Source organism: Anabas testudineus, chromosome 16, assembly GCF_900324465.2.
Source record: "Anabas testudineus chromosome 16, fAnaTes1.2, whole genome shotgun sequence".
NCBI lineage: Eukaryota > Metazoa > Chordata > Actinopteri > Anabantiformes > Anabantidae > Anabas > Anabas testudineus.
The window spans coordinates 4,339,096-4,363,836 of NC_046625.1; the positions used below are offsets into that span (position 1 = coordinate 4,339,096).

General features: G+C 39.9%; 1 protein-coding gene across 2 annotated transcripts in view; it reads left to right on the forward strand.

The window, feature by feature from the left end:
* Window positions 1-20,606, forward strand: part of znf385d (zinc finger protein 385D) — a 58,290-nt gene extending 37,684 nt beyond the window's left edge. Inside the window, exons 5-8 of one of the 2 annotated variants that reach the window (XM_026369975.1) lie at window positions 12,740-13,075; window positions 14,913-15,094; window positions 16,814-16,915; window positions 19,516-20,606. In XM_026369975.1, the coding sequence (XP_026225760.1) occupies window positions 12,740-13,075; window positions 14,913-15,094; window positions 16,814-16,915; window positions 19,516-19,773 (878 nt within the window). In that variant the 3' untranslated portion in view covers window positions 19,774-20,606. The remainder of the gene's footprint in view (window positions 1-12,739; window positions 13,076-14,912; window positions 15,095-16,813; window positions 16,916-19,515) is intronic. The other variant, XM_026369976.1, reaches the window with a different exon arrangement.
* The last annotated feature ends 4,135 nt before the right edge of the window (window positions 20,607-24,741 follow it).

A 24,741-nucleotide genomic window follows, 5' to 3' on the forward strand; every position in this document is an offset into this window, starting at 1 on the left:
AAATAACCTATGCTAGCTAAAGTCAATAATGCAAATCCAAACAATGAGCAAGACAAGTGACTCGTGGGTAAGTTCCATAGGTCTAACAGCTTATTAATGCTGCCTATGAGGTAATGTGTTCAATAATATCCACTTACAGTACACTACTACTGACCTTTGCAGCTCCTGTCAGCCACATTGACAGCTGGTGTCCACAAATAATCAACATGTGTTGAAAATGAGTCTGGAGCAGACTGAAGAAAAATCCTTTTGGTTGCAATTAATCTACTGTATATTTGTACGTTGAGGGCCGATGAGCTCGTCCAGGGCCTCACAGACAAACTGTCCAGCTCTGATCGTTACAACTAATTGTTAAATTACTGACTGAGATTCATTAAATCAAGTCTCATTGTCCAATAATTGTACCTGCATTATTACTATGATGTTTCGGTATGTGAAAAGCTTTCAAACGCATTAAGCCGTTATGCCTGGATCATATTTAGTAACTATAACATGTCCCCCCACAAAAGCCTGTTGCTTTTTTTAAAATAGAAAAAGAAAAAGAGAGAAGAACACACACACACACACACACACACACACACACACACACACACACACAACTGTTTTCAGTGTGAATGCCACTAAAACATCGGACTCAACAGGATTTTGCGTCCAACAGTTGAACAGAACCAATGATTCAACAATCACTGCTGCGTTATGCATTGATTGGCCACATGTGGAACAAAGCCTCATCAACCTCTGTTCATTGTGCTTCAGTCCTTTTTCTTTGTGTACGTTCAAGCACAACACCTCGAACACTCTAGGTGGAAAAAACTGCCCGTAATTGTGATTTTTACAGTTCATTGTGTTCAAAGCCAGAAGGACGCTATTACAGCAGACCTCTCTCTGTGCTTTTGACCTTTGCAATTTAAAGCTGCTAAAATTTTTTACCTTTTGACATCGTTGGAAAACCTGCTGTAGGAACTTGTTCGTTAGAAACATATTGAGTTCTTCACCCTTTTTGACAAAGCATTAATAGGTGTGTGTTACAAACCTCACTCCACCAATTGTGAATCTATACTGGATTTAAATATGATCCTATGTTAATCATATTCTGCTGGTGAACTGTGATGTGTGCTAACTTAATATTCAACATGTTGCAGCCAGGTGGCTGTTTAAATCCAGTTATCTCGACCAGATGTCTGTTGAAAAAGCCTCTTATTCTGGGTGGAACTTCATAAAAACATGTTGAAAGAGTAAACAAAAACTAACCGCAACTTCCAGCAATGACTGAAGCCAAAAGCAGATTATTTTAAATGATTTTATCTGCACAGTTTCATATTAGCTCTGTGGAGGATAACGTCTTTGGCTACTGCTGAGGAGCCATGCCCTCTCCGCCTCCTCCACTGTAATATTCTTTAAGCTGGTTGTTATGTCATGAAATTGGCCCAATGAAAGTCTTCCTCCTTAACTGTAACAATAGTTTTTTTTTTTTTTTTTTTATATTTTTTAAAAGGAATTGGAAACACATTGAGCCATTCCGCTCTGGGATTAATTATACCTCTGCCCATGTCTTCTTCCAATGTTCCACATTTAAATTAGGAGCACATTTTTGGAGCTCATCATGGACCGGGACCCATTTCGCCAAGTCTGACCTATTCACACTCGCAGCTTAAAGGTCACTTGAGGTGAAAACACAGCTCTGTAATGGTTGAGATGTGCAACTCGGTCTTTAGCTCATAAATATCAACAATGTTCTTTGTTTTTTCCTATTAAATAGGTGCAAAAACGGTATTATCAAGTAGTTAAATGTATTTATTTTAGCTAACGCAGGTCATATGTTTGTCTTTATGTTATATTAAGAGCTTTACGCCTGGCAGCAGCCTGTCTCGCATCCCACAGAGTTCCTAAGCTGCGATACAAATGTCAAACCATTAAGTGGAGCAATTTGCACAGAAGCTTCCCCTGAGCTAATCCTCATTTCAGTTTGTCCACATTTACCGTAAGAGAGCTTTCAGTAGGCTGATGTAATCCAAACTCTGGCTGCCATCTTGGAGTTCGCTGCGTCTCGAGGAGCAGTGGTTGTAAAAGTTCTGAAATTATGACCAGTAAATTTACAACTTGGACATTTCAAAAGGATCACATCGTGCTCAGTTTCCGAATGGAACGCTGGAATGGACGAGCTGAAAGTCAAAGTATCTGCTACAGATTTATGATGATATTGTTGTTACGTTGTGCTTATAACTAATATCCATGGACGAAGCTGCATATTTAATGCACTGAGCTTATTTTTGTTCCCACTGCTGCTGAATCTTTGGCTTCACTATATATATTTTTTTATTTTCAAAACACTGTTTACTCCTTTGAATCTTTATATAACATAAAGGGTGTGAACTGTGGGGCGTTTAGGTGCTGTGGGAACTATGAACATCCAAGACCCAGCTAACTAGTACGATCAATGACAGAAGATCCTTCTTTGTAATATATTACTAATGAGTATGAAACATGTTTAGGAAGAAATTAAAGGCTGCAGAGTGCTTTTATTAATGCATCATATTCATTTCATGTTCTGAAACCAAATAATTGTGAAGTAATATGTTTAAAAGTCAATTTATCATCATGAAATATTATATTCGGCTTCTTTTTGCAAAAACATAGTTTATTACACATCGTTTTTCTTTCATTCCAGTGGTTTTACTTTCCAAATATTTTTCCCACCCAAAGTATATATTAATTTCACATCACCATTTCCCCCCCGTTTACCGTTTATTTTATTATTCCACTTGTCATCACAAAGTGTGTAATCAGTCCATAGAAACAGGGCAGATCCAGGTATCCGATTGGCTACGTCTCCATATTCAGACCAAAGCAGCAGCCAGCCGTCTCTGCCCTCGATGTGTCGGAATGAAATAAAACAGTCACTAGGAAAAAATGATATCATGAAATATAAAGACCTTAAATTTTTTAAATAAAAGCAGCTGGAATCAAATATGTTTTTTACTTTTCCTAAAGATTGTGTGCACGTCTTTACAGCTTGGTTTGCCATTTTTCTAGTTTGTCTTGAAACAATAGTCAGGTGCTCATTTGTGCATTGACCTTTCAGCTTACTGTAATCATTTCTCCTGTTATACGGATCATTAATAGATTTTCCTAACATGTCTCCAAAATAAGTGAAGCTGAACAAAATCCACAGTCCTTCATGATCCCAGACTTTACTATGAGGCTCAGCAATCTGGATTAATCAAATTAAGGGGGATTTTCCAAAACTGGAGTTTCTTTTAATGCAGAATTTACAGTGGTGGAGGGATTTTTGTTGTAAAAACAACGTAAATATGCACTTGATTTGTCTCTTACGCTGCTAAAGCCCCATATTAAATGCACATTTTTGCACAGAACAAGGGTCACATCATTTATATTGGGAGTATATTTGAAGGAGTTTATTTGAATGGCCAATATAAAGAGGATGAATCATTATAGTGAGTGTTATGGAAGAATCTCCAGAAGAGCAACAGGATAAACGGCCGACAGATCCCTCTTATTAGCTGTGAGAGTAATCTAATTTAGGAAAAAGGTAGGTCACAGCCAGTTTGGGAGGGTTTAAGAGTCCACTTCACATCACAAATGCTCATATTAATTAGAGGAGCAGTCGGAGAGCTATTTGACATGTCCACTACAGTGTGTTCACTCAAAACACAACATTTCTGTCTCACTCAATACAAACTCAGCTGTTCAGCTAACAAATCAAACTCCAGAAGTTTAAATTAAAGGTCTCAGAGTTTCCAACAATATCAAAATTGTCAGGGTGAATTTAAGTGAGATGGCTTTCCAACTTAAAAAGCTACTTGAATGGGAAATTATAGAAAATTGAACTTTTAGGGTTTAAAGTGCAGCCACTTAGGTTTCGCTTGAGGTTGTTTGCATCCATACTTGGTGAAAAGCTTGGCATGTGTAGCCACTTTTATAAATTGTGTTTGCAGATGACAGTCAAACTAAAAAAAAAAACAAACAAACCCTATAAAAGGTTCAGACATTGACCTCCTCCCACTGGACCTGCACAGAGATACTCATCAGTAACAAACTCTATACAGTCCTGATACACTCAGGAAGTATGAAAACTGTAAACACATTATACAAAAGGCGGAGACCTCAGAGATCTTAACAACAAGCCTTCATAACGAAACAGACAAATGGCTATTAATCATCTCAGTGCCCTTAAAAAACACACCAGTGCATTTCTACACGATCTCACTATCGTATCTACAGTGTGCGGGGGCGGCAGTTTGTCACAAGTGGTGCTGGGTAATGAATATTAATGTGCTCAGATGTCAGAAGAATTAATTGTCGAGGCGGGTAAATGCTGCATTATCTGCAAGGCTGAAGTATTTGACGGTATATCAGTGGCACCAAACTCATGCTAATGAAAAGCTGAGCTCAGGGAAGAGTAATGGCCGTAGTGAGAGTAGGCAGGAACAACGGGGAGGCACAGCTTTGTTTGCTTTTGCAGAGTGGGCTTTCAGGATTTGTTTTGCTCTAAAATTACCAATGAAAAACATATTTGGTCTGTAATAATTTTAATCCAAAGCACAAGGTACAGTGATTTGAGCTGCAGAACATGGCTCCTTATTTCTGTTTCATAAATCTACCCGAATGTGTCATTTACTGCCAGGGCTATTTCATAATGAGGGCCACAGTTAATGAGATCATTATGTTTCATTGAGTATTCCTGTAGCAGCTTTTATTTTGAAGGAATATGCTGCAGAGCATCTATGCAGGTTCACTGTGAAAATGTGAGTTTGACTAATTGAATTAGTTTTAAAAAGCTGCAAACTTGACAAAAACAAGTTTGATTGAACAACTTTCGAAGTGTGTTTTACTGTGATTTCATAGAAAGAAGAAGCACAACGGCATGAGAACAAAAACCACAATAATCACATGCAAAACAGAGAGTACAGTAAGTATATAAAGAAGAGAGAAGAGAGGAGCAGGAGTATAGAGAGGTCAGGTATTAAGTGCATCAGTGCTCAAACCTGTAAACTGTGTCTAAAAATCATTCTATTCATTTCGCTGATTTCAATTTATACTACGTTTACTTAATTCATTTAAATTCCAGTATAATGCAAGCTAAAACATCTGACACAGTGTAATATAAAACTATTCATTTAGGTTTCATAAGTCCATTTGCTAAGAGCAGTTAAGGTTTAAATACAAAGAACATAAGTGCACCATTGTGTACTGTTGAACCCCTGTGAAAGCGTCTAATCACAGAGTGGATATTGTAAAATGTGCAATGGGTGTCGGTGTTCTCGCTGAACTTGTGTGCTTTTGTACGATGGATGGACAGCTGCACACACCGAGATAGTATAGATTAGCCAGATGACTCAGCGGCCGGCTGTCAAGCTTGTGTATGCACGTTTGTGTGTCCTTACACCACAGAGACAGGGAGAGTGGAGGTTGAGCAAGAAAGGCAAAGAGAGAGAGAGAAATGCCCACAGCACAGCCCGCCATCTCTCAGTTCCAGTCCAGTGCCTGAGGAAATGTACCCTGATATTAGCTATTAAAGAGCAGATTGTCAGGGGAGCCATGCCAGCACTGACAGCAGCTGTACAATAGAGCAAGCTGCAGGGAGGCAGGAGGCTAGCTCAGGCTTTTTCCCCCTCCACAGTCTCCTTCCTCAGGTCCCCATTGGCAGCTGGCGCCCTCAAAAACAACCACCCACCCCACCCTCCATCACCCAAAACACTGCTTTTGTGCTGGAGTCTGCATACATAGGTCCTGGATCAGAAAAAGCCCTTATAAACAGACAGGCAGCAAACCTGATGAGGGTGTGATTAGATTGGCTTCATACCTGCGCCGTGCTGCAAATGTTCTCATTTGTGGGGATTTCAGATGCCGATAGGTAACTGCTAAAAACCTTCCAACAGGAATTAGATGCAGATCATTTGCTTTTGGATAAATCTGGTGTGAAATCAGTATGAATTCAAACCATCGACCTCTCGCTGCTGTCGGAGAAATCAGAGAAAATATCACTTAACTAAAAAAATGATTGCAAGCATCAATGCACACCTACGTATTTGTGAATGTAAATTATTCACCTGATCAATCTTATTCTAGGAATATTCAACAACAACAACTCTTCTCATTTACTCTGATTTTGAATACCGACCAGGGAGGATGGAAAAAAATAATCAGACATTGAATGAAATGTGACAGAACTCAAGAGCAATGAGGGATTTCTGTCCTTTAAGTTGTGACAGCATATAATAGGGCCCAATCATTTTAATTAAAGAGCTTAATCTAGCTTCATTGAGAAAGGTAATTGGCTCTCTAGGGAGCTTGTGATTGTCTGAAAGCCTAAGCAGAGTGGAAGGATTTCAGAGCGGCGTTCCTCCTCTGTTGCCAAAGCAAATCTCGGGGGAGAGTCAGGAGAGGCTGAGGTACAAATGAAGGAAAGAAAAGAGGTAGTGTCCCGTCTCAAAGGGTCACAGCACCTGTCCTGGTCTTCTTTTCTTTTGATTCTCTCCGTCTTTGTTACCTTTACCACTCCCACCCTCTCGATTTCTCTCTTTAATTGTGTCCCGTACTCGATTACTCTTTTAATGTTATCTCTTCCCTCTCACCTTCTCATGTCCCTTACCCTCCTCTCCTCTCTCCATCTCCTTATTTCACACACTTGATTCTCTATTGTTGTCTTTCTTCAAAGTTTGCCGACTTTTCCAGCTTCACCTACATTTAACTTTTTCCCCGTCTCTCTTTCAGATCTATCTTCTTTTGTTCTTGTTTCCTATCCGTTTCTTTTACCTGGCCTTGATCTCTTCCTCTCCTTTCTCTCTCTCCTCCTACTTCGCCTTTAGGCCTTGCACGCCCATACCAACTTTAGATTGATCACAGTCATTACCTCCATTAATGAGAGGGGATTGAGTTCTTAACTGGGCCTTGCAGTGCCAGTTAGGTCACAGTGACGGGGGATATGGATTACTGGAGACTTCCCAGAGTGCAATGCATCCTAGGCCAGCTGAAGTACACTTTAATCACCTGCCCTTCCAACAGCAAATGGCTCTTTAATGACACCGTGTTATATGGGTTCACCCCAACACAAGGGCAAATACATGCATGGCTTAACATGGGATGGCTTCACTAACCGGGCTCTGTAATAAGTAGACAAAGACAGAACCTTTCTCGGTCCTGTTCATTATTACTCATTTTAGAATTAATTTCAGAATTATATTTTATATCATAAGTAGAATATATTCTAATGTGTCAGAATATTATGTTTACTGATAACATGAGGATACATGTGAATTTATATTATGGCAAGTTACAAATGCTGATAGTGAACAAACCAAATGTCCCAGACAACATTTCTTTTCCCAAAAAATATCCGATCTTGCAGTAAAACCTCCTGTTTCTTATCTAGATATCAAAGTTACACTTATTAAACGTCATGTTTATGTGCTCACAGTAACAACTCTACATTTAGGGACGTGATTGTAAAATGTCACTTCAGACAAAACGTGTTCATTTACTTTCCAGTGGCTTGAAAAAGCTTTTGCTGCCTAACCCTATCCACTTTGTAGTGATTTGTGCACCTGCCATCCACACCAGTCACCTCTTTATGACCCTTTCATTCCAAAATATGTTGCAGCGGATCATAATCTATCCAGTGATTACATTTCTCACAGAATAGATTTGTGAAGGCAGTTTAGTGGCATAGGAGGGCTGTGGAAAATAGACTTGTACATGTTTCGTGTACAGGGTAGATAAACAAGTGATGTCAAACTTTACACACTGTGTTCTATGAAGCTTACCATTTAACACACCGTTTTTTAAAATATGTAAAAGTTGCAGTTTTATGGAGAGTTCCTTATAAGCTGCAAAGTCAGCATTAGCTTCAGTGTGAGTGCCTAAGGATCGAGGGTGTGGTAACGATGCTGATTGTAAAGCCCACTTTGGCAAAGTAACACTGATCAATTTGCTTTTATGCTGATGTGAAGCATCTTCAATTGCCATCTTGTACATAGAGTGCTACACAAATAAAATTTGACTTGACTTATGAGGCAAAGGTAATCTCTTGACTTCAGCTTTATACTTTAATGCTCAGACATAATATCTATCTACAGGTAGGATAAACGCAAAAAGTATAAATATTTAACATATGCAGACGCAGACAAGACGTCGTTTCAGTGAAGATTCTCAGACACAGGTCGTTACGCACCAACTGTGAGGCATATGGACTGCACCCCCTTGCTCACTGAATTCATTTAATTTCCAATGTGAAGAATATTATTAGTATATAATGTAAGTAGTGGGAGACGTATCTTCAGTCATTTAGAGGCTAGCTAATACCCCCTGCTTTCAATCATTAAGTCACAAATATTTCTACTGATTTCACAAAGATGAAATTGATATTGATCTTCACACCTCAGGAAACGGCACAGTCACGCAGATTGCTAAAATGTTTTCTAAAGATAGCGCTTAATAATAGCACCTGGCAAGTTTGTCAAATAACTATTAGTGATTATTTATTCTCCTTAACTAATGTAACAAACTCTATAAGATGAGGCAGCTCATGCAAGCTGTTGCTTTTGCTGTTCAACACACTGGGTCAATGTTGAGTTAGTCTCTGCCAGAGGAAAAGTCTGTGGAGCGAAATTGATGCTGATTATTTTTCCCAGCTGGTGATAAATGAAGGACAAAAATGAGGCTCACCCAAACAAACACAATCTGTCTGTGAGGTGAAGCAAGAGAGAGCGGAAAAAAAGACAACTTGGCACCACAAATAATCCCCAAACAAGACAAGAAAATCTCCGATTACAACTTAAACATCACCCCGATTGTGAATTTATTTAAGTTATCTCCTGCAACAGTAGCAGCCAAAAGCAGCAAAGTGATGGCTCACAGACGAAGACTGGCTCACAAACACTGAACCTTTACTTGAACTTTTTTGGAATGACACTCAGCTCGGTGACCGTGCCATTGAAAAGCTGCCCAGAGAAGCAGGTGTGATGGCAGCTTTTTGGTCACTGGCGAACACGGTGAGACCGAGCGAGCTAATCGCTGTGATTTCAGGTTGTTTCGATGCCTGGCGCAGCAGAGCAGACTGGGAGTAGGTGGTGGTTAATTGCAAGGAGCAGGGAGGTCACTGCCGCTCTGTTTGTGGCATAAACATTATTCATCAGGAGTGACAAGGTCAGCGGCACTATATATAGTTCACAGAATAATTACTGATCGTGTGGTAATGGCTTGGGCTTGATGGGAAGTGTAAATGAACACTAATCTATTGATGGTTGTTAAATCAGTCTTAAGTGATCATCATCACATTACCTTTAGTCTAACTTCTGTCATTTCATTTCAATTTTGATGAACAGTGCCGTCTTATGGTTAAAAATATAAAACGTGTGTCTTCACAGCTTTAAAATTACTTGTTAAATCTAAAAGTAGCAGTGTTTGGAAGCTTGTTCGGCCTCAACTCAAATTAAACAAAACATAAATTACGCACAACTAATAATGGGAGTCACTGTTCCAGTCCTGTATTGAGTTTAACAGCCTGGAATAATGGCTTTTTCATGCCTGATGTTCTTTAGATTTGTCCACAGGCTGCTGCCAAAACATAGGAACGTACACATTCACACCGGTACAGGGGGATTAGTCATAGGTGCACCACACTGCACCACCTCTGCTGCAACAGTAATCAATAGGTGCCCTCGCTTAAGGTCACTTCATAGTGTGATGGACAGATCCTGTCGGGAGAAGTCAAATTGTCAGTGAGGCTGCTGCAGTTCGTTTATGATGAGCCAGTGAAAAGAAAATTCATCATTTAAAAAGATGCAGCCAAATAAATAAAGTCCAGAACAAAAGAAAGTGGACTGTGATGAGACTTAACTGACTCAAAAGATCGATTGCTTTTATTTGCATGTAATTATTAATCTGTGCATGCTTTGACTGGTTGTCTCTTTCAGCATGCCCTCCTTTCCATTAATCTGACAGCACCTGAATGTGTCAGCGTCATGTCTAAATGAGGACCCTGGTCACTAGACCATAAAAGTTGCAATAGCAATCCTTCTAGGTTTGAGCGAGTTGGAGCATTTACATATCACTCCCACCATGGCTTTAAAAGATTGAATCCAGCAATGTTTCGCATTTCATTTCTGTAAAGGGTTTTATTTGCTTGGCAAAGTCTGTGAAGGTTCGTACGCCTCTTGGTACCTAAACATCATCTTATACAACCACATTGAGCAGGGAAGAGGGCACACACGTTACTTTCCCACTGAACTTGTGCTGTGGCATCTCACCGTGTGTCACACAGCTGCTAAAGACAGAACAGCATCTCTGGAAATAATGGTCTCTCTCCGTCTAATGTTAGAGTTGCACTCTTGGTGTGAAAGCCCACAGTGGTTGGTTAGAACGGTTCACACATCTGATTAGGCCATTTCTCAAATGGAGGTTCTCTGGGCACGACCAAGTGAAAGGGGACCCCAGAGACAACCACTGGGATTACACACACCATCTGGCCTGGGAACATCTTCGAATCCCCAAAGAAGAGCTGCAGGATGTGGCAAGAGAGCCTTGAATACGCGACAGAAGAGGCAGCTGGGAAGGATGAAGTGCCTTTAATCCAAAGATAAAGAAATATTGGGCTTTGTGGTTTAAAGTCTGTGCAGTTGTGAAAACTAGAGCTGTAAGCCCGTCTCTGTTTTGTCTGTTAGGTGCAGTTTAGTGCAGAAAATAAGTGATTTCTTAGTGTTGTTACATACTGATCCTGTTTTTTTGCACGCTTACATCCTGTCCATTACTTTACATCTGCATTCAAAACATGCAGCGAATTGCATAAAAGTGTAAGTTGTACAGTTGAAGTTAGTCAAGTGCAAGTATAAATGCATCACAGACCCATTTTAAAAAGCAAAAAGGTTAATAAATCGGGCACTTAGACATCACAAATGCTAAAAATAAATAAATAAACCCACAACACACACACACACACACACTTTTATAGATTCAAAGCATTTGATTCAAGCTTTCATCCACATCATCGGCCCAACAGTAAAATAACCACAGTCCCTGGAAACCATTTCATACCCCAGCCTGAATAAACAGCTTTTACCAGAAGCACTTTGAGTCTTCTCGTGTGAAGGATGTCTCTATAAGGTACTTCTTTCACCACAGGTCATATCAGAAAAATACCTGCTGCTTTCAACTCTGGTGTATTTTTAAATGTATGACAAAACAACTTCAAGCAGTTTTGAGGAACCAACTGCCAACACCTCCGCTGGGATAAATAAGGACCATATTTAATGGCTCACAAAAATAGCAAGGCATAATTCACTATTGATTTGCTCTCTTGGCTGCCTGATCTTCATTTTGTGACAGTTGAGTGCAGAGAACTCGAAGGCATCGGCATCGATCAGATGGTGCTGCCAAGGCAAAATTTCATTTTCGTAAATGTGGCAGCAGTCTTCTGTATTCTATACAGTGACACGTGTTGTTTTATGGGTCAAATATATTGATCCGCTGCTGGCTTTTTTCTAAATATCAGAGTTGTCTTTCATAATATTTGGATTACATGTTAACATGTCATCTCGTGCACTGACAGCAGATTACAGCGATTATTTTGCACAGCTGTTCATTTCAGGAGTATAAACTGCACTGGTTTGATATCTGAAGAATTCAATAACTCATGAATAACTCATCTTGTGTACCTGTAGCAGCTTTTATCACCATAAATACATAAATCAAGGCTACTTATCTGTGGTTTAGAAAGTCAAGTGTGATCCACTGAATTTGATCTCAGTATTGATTGAATTGTGCCGATTTTGGTTTGACATCTCAGTTTTCTTGCTTCAAAAATCTAGAAGTAAATAATAGTTTTATGAAATTACTTTCCCCAAACAGCATTTTTCTCCGCCCATAACTTTTTTTAAATTATTATTATTATTATTATTATTTTTATTAAAGGCAAGTTTAATATCATCCATATACATGTTCTCCTCTCTTCATTGTGTATTCTTTGACTTAAATGAGATCCATCACTCATTGTGACTATGTTAGCAATGTTAACATGCATCATTTACAGAGCTAATGCACATTAAGATATGGTAGAGGCCTCATCTTGATTCAGTTTTATTGATATTAACACTTGCACAGGTGCTGCAGGTGCATACGTTGCTAAAGAAATCATCTATTCCTGACACTTTGCTCTTGCACTACATTAGTAGTGATGCATCAAGGGATAAAATAGCTTGTGTCAGTTAAGAGAGGAGACAAGGTTTTGGAAGTGTTCTCAGCGTGCATCTGTTTTTTGACAGATGCCTGATCTGCGTTGTGGGCTAATGGAGATTTAACATTTAATAGCTAAAGTACCAACTCATTCATTAGCAAAACAGTGTGCTGTGATTTGCTACTACATCATCCCTTCTCTACCTAATTTAGGAAATGAGCTGTCCAATCCTAAAGTGCAATACATTTGGTTAATAATAGCTTTGTTGTCTAGCAAAATGTATGTCGACGTCGTGTACTGTAGCTTAATGGCAGTATATCCAGTGTTTTCATTTGCTTATTGGAGAAAGTTTCTGCAAAGAAATCCAGACTTTTATTGAACTCTTTAATTCTTAAACTCTTAACCTGGTTTTGAAAGTACTTTGGCCAATGTTTCATCAATTTTTATGAGCTTTAATTTAAACAAGTAAAATAAATACCACATGTTCAGCCTCCTGTTTACATAAAGAAAACGTACATGCCTCAAGACAACTTGCATCTCTCTCCACAGATGGCTCCCCTGGAGCTGTGCCTCTACCGCTATCCCCTGTGCTCAGACCTGCACAACCTTTGGCTTCTGTCACAACACCAATACAGGTGCCCGTGGCCTCGCTTCTAGTCCCGAACACGAGGGCAACCACAGCCCAAGAGACTACCTCAGCTGCTGGAGGGGACGAGAAGCCAGCAAAACTCAACTCGCCCTCAGAACCTGATCTGGAGCCTGAACCTGAACCCGACGCAGACACAGATGCAGAAACGGAGGAGGAGAAAGCTCGACGTCTTCTGTACTGCTCGCTCTGCAAAGTAGCGGTCAACTCAGCATCACAGCTGGAGGCTCACAACAGCGGTAAGAGGCCGGTGCCTGCAAAAGGTGTTGAAATGATGATTCTTCTCCATCCAACACCTGGACTGTAGCATGATTATTCCAGTCTATTGCTATTTTTATTAAGTGCATTAGTGTTGAAATAGCATTTTTAAATTTTCCCAACTTTGATCAAGTGTGACAAAGCCGTGATTTTTAGAAATAATGTTCTGAAATCACTGTCAGACACGCAGTATGCCAAGTTATTTGTGAGTTCACACGGCTTTTACCCAGCTTTTTTTCTTAAATGCCAATTTTATTGAAGGTTTGAGCAATAGAACTGAGTGAAATAAGGATTTGTCAACAGGGCGCTCAACATGACAGACACAAACACCCATGCAGGGAAAAATAAACCATGAAAACTTCAGCTTTAAAAACAGCAAACCACTCGTTATATTGAGATTACACAAGCGACCTCCAAGTTCCAGATGCTGCAGCCACGAATTCATATGAACTCATATTGATCAAGCTTGTTGAAAAGAGTGTGAGCCATTGTTGTAGCTCATTCTTGACAAGTGGGTGGATGTTTTTCTCCCTCCGGTGTCTCAGCAGGTTCCAGTTATAATGGTCAAAATATTCCCATCTCCTTTCAATAGAGGAGAAGCTAGAGTTTTTAAGTGCAGTGGTTGAACCCAAGAGAAACAGATTTGCAGACAGCACTCAGGAGATACAGTCCTTTGGATATGTGGATCTTTCACTAAATTGAAATGCAGCATATTTGATTAACAGAGCTTGGATTTTGAATTAGCTGCATTTCCCCACTTAGTATAATTTTACTGTGCCAGAAACCTGATTCCACCCTGATAGTCAGATGATCATCAGGGACTGAGGAGAATTACTGGCCTGGAATTTGCACGATAAATGACTTTCCTTCTCATTTGAGTTTCTAGCACATGATCTGTGATCTTTTTATTAGGTATATTTTCTTAAAAGAAACTAATAACAACCATTAGGTTGGTCTCAGTGTGGACTGTAACCTGATGAAGGAAATGTCAAACAGCTAGAATAGAGACAGTGGCTCCTTCCTCTTCAACAAAAGTATACTAGTATATATACACACACATTTCCAGTTTTATAGCTGTTGTGTTGTCCATTCGTTAACAACCATGTCCACAGTTAGCTCTCTTGTCCACTGACATTTAACCTTGATGAACCTGTGCCCTGTGTGATCTCTTACAAGATCAATGTCATAATTCAGCATGGCTGATACAGGGTACAACAGAAAGTGCACACTGCTGAATCCGTGGCATCAAACCCAATGCTCTGAATCACAGAGCTTCTTGGAACCTACATGTTTTTTTAGATGACTTTTTGCTGGGTCAAATTAAGTTAATGTCAGATGACCCGTCTGTTGTAGATTTTCACAATACTCACAGAATGTGAAATCCCAGGCATTAGGTAAGAGATGGACCGGAGATTGAGCTGCCGATACCCACTGTGCAGCGGCCTTGGATACTGCCAGTCTTCAGCAGCCAATGAGGCAGTTAAACTACAATAGCTGGCACATTCATATCAGTGCGGTTCACTGGTTCCATCCGTGAATCTGTGGGGCAGCAGTTGTTTTTCCTATATTATATTTTTCATTCATATCCCATCTTTTACTGTTTATTTCTCCTGGTGGTTCATCATTGTGTGATGAGGGTTGCAGATTTGTTTCAATAGTTCATTTTAAGTTACCAGTTCAACCAGGTTACTCCGACAGCAGTACAAGGCGTTTGATCTGTATCACTTTAGCAGGATGACACGTGCTAACTTCTGATCTTCCCATGCAGGTAGCATATGTAGGTTAATATACTACTGACCAGGCTGTTTGAACCTGCAGGCACAAAACACAAGACGATGCTTGAGGCCAGGAGTGGTGTGGGCTCCATCAAGTCCTTCCCTCGGCCAGGGGTGAAAAGCAAACTGGCAACACCATCTAAATCATCGACGGGCCTGCAGAACAAAACGTTTTACTGTGAGACGTGTGATGTGCATGTCAACTCAGAGACTCAACTAAAACAGGTAGACTGCAGCACTCGAACACTTCATCCCTGACGAACTGTTGTGTGATTAATTCTAATGCACACTGCGTGTTAAACTGGAGAAAACTAAATGAATAGTTAAGAGGAGTGAAACAGCAAGTGACGCAGTCGAGCTTTGTGGAATCAAAACTAAAGCCATTTCTCTTCCTGCCACTATCGAGGATCCGGCCATCGACCAGGGGCTCAGTGCCGACGTTCAGTGTGAGCTGCTCCTTGCGGGAGCAGGAATGCTGATTAAAACGTGTAGCGTGGGACGACATCACATATGACTGATAAAAGTTGCAGTGTTTGCATGATGCATGAAGGAATCAGGCTGGGATAGAAATGGATAGAAAGGTGACAGTCTGATCTTTGCTTGCTCAGAGAGACTTTAGTGAAACGTCTGCCTAGTAATGTCTAAGTTTGTTGTTGCTTTAAGAAACTTTGAGGATCTTTTTTTTCCCCCCTCGTAGCTGCTGATCATTTTGTTATGAGGGGAATTTCATGTACAATACTTGAAGAAACACTTTTGTTTGAGCCAACCTTGAGATTGCTCACTGAAAATAGACAGGCTTTGTATGAATTTTTCATGCAGAGACGTTTGCAGAGTACTTCTGAACAGCGGCGATTCTCTGTGAAAGGAATCCAGCATGACAAATTTCAGTTACAGCTTGAAACCAGGAGAAAACTGAATTTCAAATCCACTGCAAGGACTTGTGAAATTTAGACATGGACAGAAATCTGCCTTTGGTTCTAAACAAGTACTCACACTGAATTATTTATTTCTTTGAGGTCTCATACACAAATACAAATGTACTCTGTATGTGTGTGCGTGTATCATTCCTGTATTTGTGTGTATATCTCTCATTTCTCATTTTGCATGACATTTAACATGGGACATAATGCATTATTTCATGAATACTCCCTCAACTGTACTTTCCAGAACTATTGCTGCAGTCATTTTCACCATGGGTGGCTCTGGTCAAAATGAAATCTTTAAAGCTTTAATACTTTCCGTCTTGAGATAGGTGGTGTATTTTTAGTCCTGCCCCATGCTTCCCTGTTGGTCCAGTTCCCACCTAAGCAAGTGATAAGTTATCTACTCTGAAATAGCATCTAGTCTGAGGCTGAGGGAACTGGCATCTTTAAAGAATTGCAGCCAATCTTTGGAGGAAGACACAGTATCTCAGGCAGACTGCAATAAACTGGGTTTGGATATTAATAGTGTCTACGGGAATGAACAGACTTATTTAGCTGAGCCCTTTTAGCACCACAATCTGTTTAAACCATAGTAATTAGTCGTCTGACAAGCCATCATAAAAACTCACATGGATGTCTATTATAATTGCTGTGAATGTTCATGTTCCCCAGAGGATGAACCATATGGATTTGATGATTGATTTTGGTTGCTACAGGAGTTTCTTACCTAATAATTAAGTCTTTATATTTGAACTCCTATTTTGTCTCATACTGATGCTAAAACCAGGAGCAGCACTATTTGATGCTGTGGGCAATATCACAGAATTGATGTAAAGCCATTTAGTCAATGTAGTAACCAAACTGCTAATTGTGGTGTTTGTTCGCTGCTGGTGAGGAGGTACTAGTATGATCAGCTTCCATGTTGCCTTGGATATTTGAACATACTCTTTCCATCATGTATGCTCAAAGCTGTGTGCACTCAAAAGCCTCATTTTAATTTTCTTTTCCGTCTCATTTCCAGCACATCAGCAGTCGACGTCATAAAGACCGAGCAGCAGGTAAACCTGCTAAACCTAAATACAGCCCCTACAGCAAACCACAGAAAGGCCAGACCAAGCAGTCGGTAAGTCCCTGAATACCTCAGTTATCTTATCAGCAACAAAAGTCCCAGTGTTGACAAAACAATGAATCACTTCTAATAGTCTTTTAGAAGATGGAGTCTGATACTGTTTTCATCATTCTTCTATTTCAGCCATTTACTGTGTAGTTTGAAGGTCAAATAAAATGCTCAATATGCTTTTCTCTGTTATACTGAGTGGGAGACAAAAGTACATGGAGAAAATTGTCAGTAAAAGTTTCTTTACTTACCTAAAGTGTAAAGTCTGTTCTTTGATAAAGTACAAATAATCCACTTGATGGCACCTAATTCAATAAAAATGTCAACTTTAATAAGTGCATCACCTGTTCCACTGTCTTATTAAAAAACTGTGGCAGGGAACAGAATGATTTAATTTAAAACCTGATCTTTTATTGGCAGAAACAGCATGTCTAAAGCTCACCTGAGCCAGCAGGCTGCCGGCAGAATGCAGGCTCATGTCAAATACTTATTAGAGGTGATTGTAAATGCCAGTATTAACTTCTTTGCAGTTCATCAGTGTGTGGTCTTCTGCACCAGGGCAGTTAAGATTAGTGTCAGGCAGGTTGACAAACCACAGAATAAGAAGTGCACTAAAATAACTTCCAAATATTTCCCTGAGGTGGTTGTTTAACTTTCTGCTACTCACCGTCTTGTGCTGAAAACTGGGTTCTTTCACTGCATGTGAGTTTTTAAACTTGGTGCCACAACATGAGATTGATGAATGCACAAAAGAGCCATGTGGATGAATTAGTGCTCATGTTTCTACTTCCATACTTCATTTCTTACTTTTTCTGCCCCACTTCAGATTCTTTAAACTGCACAGACTTGCCATAAATTGCTTGTTTCAGACTTGGTACCCATTCAGTGGGAGCTGCGCATGCATGAGATAGAATAATCAGCACCCCTAACATTTCCGAATAAGGCTGCTTGTTCCACTTCATGTGTGAAGAAGTCTTATTTACAAAATCATTTTACAAAAGTAAAATAATTTTGCACAGAGGAGCTTTAAGTCTGCTCCCAGACATCAGCAAAGTTCACTACTCAGTGAAGTGTCAGCGCAGCGATGGACTACGAAATAAATAAAGGAGGAACGGTTCAGGATGCATGAAGTTCCCCATCAAAAACAAACAAAAAAAAAATCTTTCTAAAGTAACGCACTTACTGAATAATAGCCTTAACTGAACAGTGTGGTCAATAATCACAGATACACACAGAAGGTGATGTTACACTGTTGGGTGTTATAACAGAGTTTGATAGCTGCATTAAAATCCTGATGCAGCCAGAGAATTTCCCCACTTAACACTGAAATGTAGAAGCTGCTGCGGTAAAATGTGCCAATAAAAATCACTAAGATACATCAGTAAACTGGTTAACTACGAACTTTCAGCTTGATATATCATCTGTGCTGTATGTTTTATTCAAATCCATGTCTGTATTATGTTTAAACTAAAATCACTCACTTGATCATTCAGATCAAGCCAAAATAATTCTTCTACAGAATACACACAAAGTGGATGTTGTACCCAGGTTTTCGATCCATGTTGCACAGTGTGACTTGCAGGAAACAGCTAAAATCTGTCTCCAGGCACCTTACGAGAAATGTCACAGTACAACAAAGTTGGTCAATGCTACAAATTGCTGGTACGTGGCAGTTTGAACATAGAACAACCGTGTTTCTTGCACAAGACCAATGTGTGAACGATAACGGAGAGCCTGACTTTCCATCTTCACGAAGCCTCCAGAAGACAGCATTTATCACACCCACTGTTTGCTGCAACGACGCACAGGGGTTACCAGTGTGGGGGAAATGACTTTTTCTGAAACCCATCATTGACCGAGTTAACGGAGAGGAGCTACTCTGATGAGAGGAGAGTAAAGAATGCTTCCCATAGGGTTACGACGCCCGAGTCAGTGATTGATAACCCATGACAACGGCTGCCATCCTGGTGCTCAGAGATGGTAGCTTTCCCATTACTGATACAGAAGATTAAGCCAGATAACTTTGGTGACCTTTTCACCTCATTAGGCTGTTGCTGGAGGTTGGGCACTGCTTGCCACCACCTTTTCTTTGAGTCTTCCTTCAATTAGTTTCAACCGAGAGGAAAAAAAAAAAAAAAAATCAAATTCAATTAGTTTCAAGACAAAAACGCAGACTGATAAATAACTAAAAACCCATCTTATACTTAAAGGATTTTAATTGTGATTTCCCCGTGCTCTGAACCATTAGAGAACATCTGGGACACTTTCAGCAATTAGCAACAGATTTCTGGCACCTGTTTGTCCCAACTCAGTGCAGCAGCACGTACAGTCACGTTTTCCTTTTGTGCTTCTTGTACATAGACAACAAAACAGAAATTGCACTTATATGAAGCAGACACATTTTAACCATTATCTGCATTATATTATAATACAAGTTTATCAAACAATAACAATAAAAACAGTACTTTGTAATACTGACTGAAATATTTGCTCGGTCTCGATGGGAATGTGACAGTTTAGATTTAGTACAGATACCAAAACAAAGACTAAAACTATGAACTTTCTGTTGCAGAATGTGTAATAAAGTGTATTTTGTGTCCTTCCAGCAGATAAAGTTGACCCTGGGGAAGGAGCGCCAGTGTCAGCCTCTAACTACACAGATCATACCTGCTCACCTGGCAGCTGTAGCAGCAGCAGCCGCCGCCGCCATCGGCAGCTCTTTCACGCACCGCACGAACCACGCAACAAATCACGCCCCAACCCCTGGCCTCTTCCAGACACAGACCCTCCCTGCTGCACTGCTCCGCCCGGCCCCTGGGCCTGTCAGGACCTCGCACCCACAAGTCCTATTTGCCCCTTACTGATACATTTCGCCCAGGCAGAGAAGCTCCACCTCCAAATCAAGGACCAAATCATGTGCTTCATCAACACCAGGCCAAGGAGCCATGTCACAATCTCCTATGCATCTGGATTACTGAACATCTTCACACCGTGATCATACCTCTTACCTGTCCTCATGTGGATTATTCTAAACTGAACTGCAGCAAAGCATTTGGTGCTTTGTCACGATGGATTTATTTCTCTAATCCCACTAAAAACATGGACTCTACATGCTTTCTGTGCCATCCCGCAGCCCATGGCTCATTCCCAGACCCCATATATCAACCTACAGTACATTGTACCGCAATAATGTATAAGAATAACCCCGTGAACTATGCAGTCTCATTATTTCATGATGACAGTTTGAGCTAAAAATACAATAGGGATATGCTTTTTTGTAAAGATACAGCAATTATTATTTTAGTGGAGGACTACTGTTGCTCATAATTTAAAAGGCTGTTACTGGTCATAAGAGCAAGGCCCTCCTCTGTTCCTGTATGCACTTTAAGCTCCTCCTCTGTTGGTGTCTACATTAGATAGACTGTGTTAGATGGTTAGGCTGTGTCTCGTAAAGTGCGTTTTTGTATTCGTCCTTGCATCATCTGTATGGATGAGAGCGTGTCCTTCTGCATGTGCGATTGTCCGTGTGTATATGAACGTGTGCACATGTGTATGTATGCGTGAGCTTTCCACCCACCATAAGCCATCCCAGTCAATATCCAGCACATTACTTCACTGATCACATCTCGGGCCAGAGGGACCACAAGAGGCTTGTGTATATTAACTGTCAGTGTATAAAAGGTGAACAATTTCAAATAAAAAGACTCCTAATTTGTTAATGCTGGTCGCCCTGTGTAGTTCAACATGCACTGTTGCATGTAGTCATGGTACTGTATGCATTAAATATATTAAATATGTATTCTTACCATTTAGTGTAAGATATTTACTATTGCAGTGTGTATCACACTGCATATTTGTTACTGATGTGCAAAATCTACAACTAGAGCAAAACATGTTCCTGAAGGATGTTTACTCAACCTGTTTGTATCACAACATGTGTTAAATATTTCTCCTGGAAAGTACATTAACACTCGTTATATTACTGTAAATAATTTAATGTGTTTAACTAGAACGAGCGAGCAGAGCGGGTGGGTTCACAAGTGAAATCTGGGTGAATTCAGCAAAACAGGCTGCTACAGAATATGGCACCAAATTAGTGACGATGACCTATGGAGGAAAAAAAACAATGCAGTGGATTACCCAAATACATTTTTACTACAGTATAACTACATTCTCAGGAAATCGAAAACTGAAAGATACCAAATCACTGTCTTCGCTCACTGCCCCTTCGTCCAACACATCTTCCAGCTCCTCATTGGCTGAACGCGTTTTTTCATTTGACTTCTTAGTTGAATCGGTTTTGTCTCGTATTACGAGGCTCAACCTTCAATAACAGTGTCTGGGGGAACAAAAATAAATAAATCTGTGGTTTTCCCCCTCAACTAAAAACATCAATAAGGCTCCAATCCCAGGCCCCGAGACAAACTGGATAAATAAAGAGTGGGCAACACATCTATCACCTAATTCATGAAGCATATTTTTTCTGCCAATATTAAATTATTTTCTCTAAAACCAAATGTGACAAAAGGTACGGAATCACCACACATGTGCAGATGCTTTGATAAAGACAGCCCATACATCAGCTGTTAGAAAGGCACACTATTCATGCACACACACTATAAATACATCCGTGATGTCTGACATATTAAAGCCCAGATGGCTGCTTTCCATCGAGGAAATAACATTGCTAACAAAAGCAGATCGGAGCGCTTTAACTCTGATGTTTTGGAGAGACCCCAATTCACCACAAGAGCATAACTCATACGGTACATATTATCTTCAGTTGTTGAGGCTGAACTTTTCCATGAACCCACCGCTTATTCATCCATCCCCAGATATAGCATATCTTCTCCCAACCTCCCTGACGTATGAAAGCTGGCCGTCCACCCAGATGAGGGAGCTTCTTTCCACCAAATTCGCTGCTTACTCTCCAAAACCATAGCAGCAAACCGCCTGAGGACCAGGCCGCTGCTCAGCGAGTTGAATCTCTGGCCAGTCTCACTTCTATTTAATCTCACTGGAGCAGTGATCACAAACATCTGTAAGTGGGATGCAGAGCCTCTATCTGCTGTTCAGGACAGCTATCAACAGAGAAAACCCCTCAGTGTCAGCAGGGGAAAACGGTGAACAGCTGGATGTTCAGCCAAGCAAACAGAGGAATGGAGGTTTTGTCTGAGTGACTAAAAGAAAGTCTTAGTTTTTTGTTTTTTTTTCCTCTGGTTGACAGACCAACACTGACACTAAGCAAACCTTAGCTAAAGCTATTTAAAGTCAATAGCAATGAATTATTCAGCCATTGGAGAAATATTAAACAACCAGTAGTTTCTAAATGGGAGGTGTACCTTCAAACTGAAAGAAAAAAAAAAAAAATCCAATCGCTTCATATTCAGACACCTTTAATGTTCTAAACTGTCAAGCGTTACATTTATTTATTTATTGACAAGTGTCAGGCAAGTTAATAGTAAATACACAAAAGAAAAATAAAGGAATGAAGCAGAAACATTAATCTAGAAAATTAGGTTGGTGTTTATTAAAATTTAAATTTATTTGTTTTTTCTGCCTTTGCATCAGCTGCAAGTACGGCAAGAGATGTTTTCAGGTCGTCCGTCCCATTCATATGAATGCGATATCTCAGAAATGCCTTAAATGTGGAAAAAATGCCTACTTGGACCCTGATGAACTGATTGGATTGGTTTATGGTGCTTAAAGGTGAACATCTGTGACCTCATGTACGTCTTTATGAATTAAATATCAAAGGAATAATCAAATTTGACAAAAGCATCCACTTGAACCTAAAGGTTGTGAACTAGATTTGTGCTAAAAGGCAACAGACTTATTTATTCTCGCCAACTCAAAAACCTGGAGGGAACATTGTTACGTGTGGCACGAGTTGATTTGGACTCATGCATAAACTATTATTATACGAGTCTGGAGAGACGTATGTGAACTTCAAGGTCAGTGGTTTGCAGAAGTATAGAACCTCAGTGTAGTAATACTAGTTTCTAATTGATATGTATTTGAAACTGTTGATCAGTTACTATAGTAAAAATAGAAACGCCCTTCTATTTTACTAAAACCCACAAATGTCCATGACCTCAGGGTTTGTATTTGTAGTTACAGGCCTGACTGCAGAACACCGTTCCAATATTTACAGGGATTAAAATCGGTCTGCTGTTGTGCTCATTGATGGCCGTTTTCCTGGCTGGAAAAACAACCGTGTCTATCTGTCCTGTGTTTGTGGAATTAAGAGTGAGGACATCATGATCCTGTACCAAAGCCAGAAAAATTATTTGGGGAAAAAAAAAAAAAAAAAAAAGCTGCTACATACTGAAAAGTAATGACTTTTAAATTGTTGTGTTTATTCCATCAACATAAAACAATAACTCCTCCATGGAACTGTTGCTTCTCATGCGTCAGTCTGAATAATGAAATGACAAAATACCAATTCAGTATTATCAGGTTAACATTACTGCATAGTCACTTTAGAATAAAAGAATGACTGGCAGACTTTTAAAATGTAATAAGTGACGCTTATATTTTTTAAATGTCAGCTGTGATGTAGATCATCGAGTGTGTCAGTCAAGAAACAGAAAAATTTAACGTCTCATTATTACAACATTTCTCATTTAAAATGTAGGAAAACTGAAGTGTTGCAGAAAAAAAAAAATGATTTTATTAGATTTTAATGGGGAAAACCTGCATGTCATTATCATTAAGCCTGATGATGCTGTAAGCAAAGACACAGTTCATTATGATCCTAAAATTTAAAAAGGATTATTTTTCCAGAAAGCCTGCTAGCAGGGACTACAGTCATAATTATGTGACATTTTCAGCTCATCTGATCCTTTTAGTTACATTTGACATTTGCGTACACACGGGGGGGGGGGGGGCACACAGGGAGAATAAAAGCATCACGATGTCGACTCTTACGACTGGACAATGAGGACGAACGGTTCAACCAATAAACAGGGTCTGACAAAGTTATTTATGACTGTTGCCAAAGTTACAAGCCCTGTATGAAGTTTCTATTGTGACTCAACATTTACACATAACTGAGCAGAAAGTGAGTAATTTAATAAACAGTCAGTGAACCAAGCAGTGAGCTTTAAAATAAAAATCAATAGAAAAGTCGTTTCATCTGCAGATGCTATAGATTCACCTCCACATGGTCGTTATCGCTGCACTCGTACTGGGCGTTAATTTAAATGCAGATTACCTTCTCCACACAGTTAAACTGAGTTTGTCAAATTCGTCACGTCGTGTTTCTGTCACTGTATAATGAACAAAGCTCACTGCTCTTTATTTCGTTATATGGAGTTGTTTTCATTTACAGCTGTCCGAGACGAGAACCGCCTTCAGGCTGCAGCACTCTGACAGAATGTTGTAACAGATACTCGACAAGAGCTCCACTGATAATACCCTCAGGACTCCTGGGAGGACCGGGCAGGTCCAGGCTTCCATGTCCGTGTAAAAGCTTTGATTCAACATCATGATATACGCCTCAATTAACATTCCAGTCCATTAAGGCTTTTACATTTTTTACTTCTCAACGTTTAGTTTACAAAAGCCTCGCTCCCAGGCTGCAGTCCTTTTTGTGAAATTCACAGAGCACCTGCATTAAAAGCCGCCTGGTTTTAGTGTCTTCTGCATTTTACAGAGCTCAGTTAGGTTTCACTGACGAATGCCAAGAGTTTAACGAGGGGGGGGGGGGTCGCAGGAGTCACTGAAGGGTTGTTCAACAGTTGCTCTAAGGACAAAGTTATGATTTTTCCCAAGTGATAAAAAATAAAAAAGCTCCATGTTTGCGGAAAAGTGAACAGTTTACAGTCCTT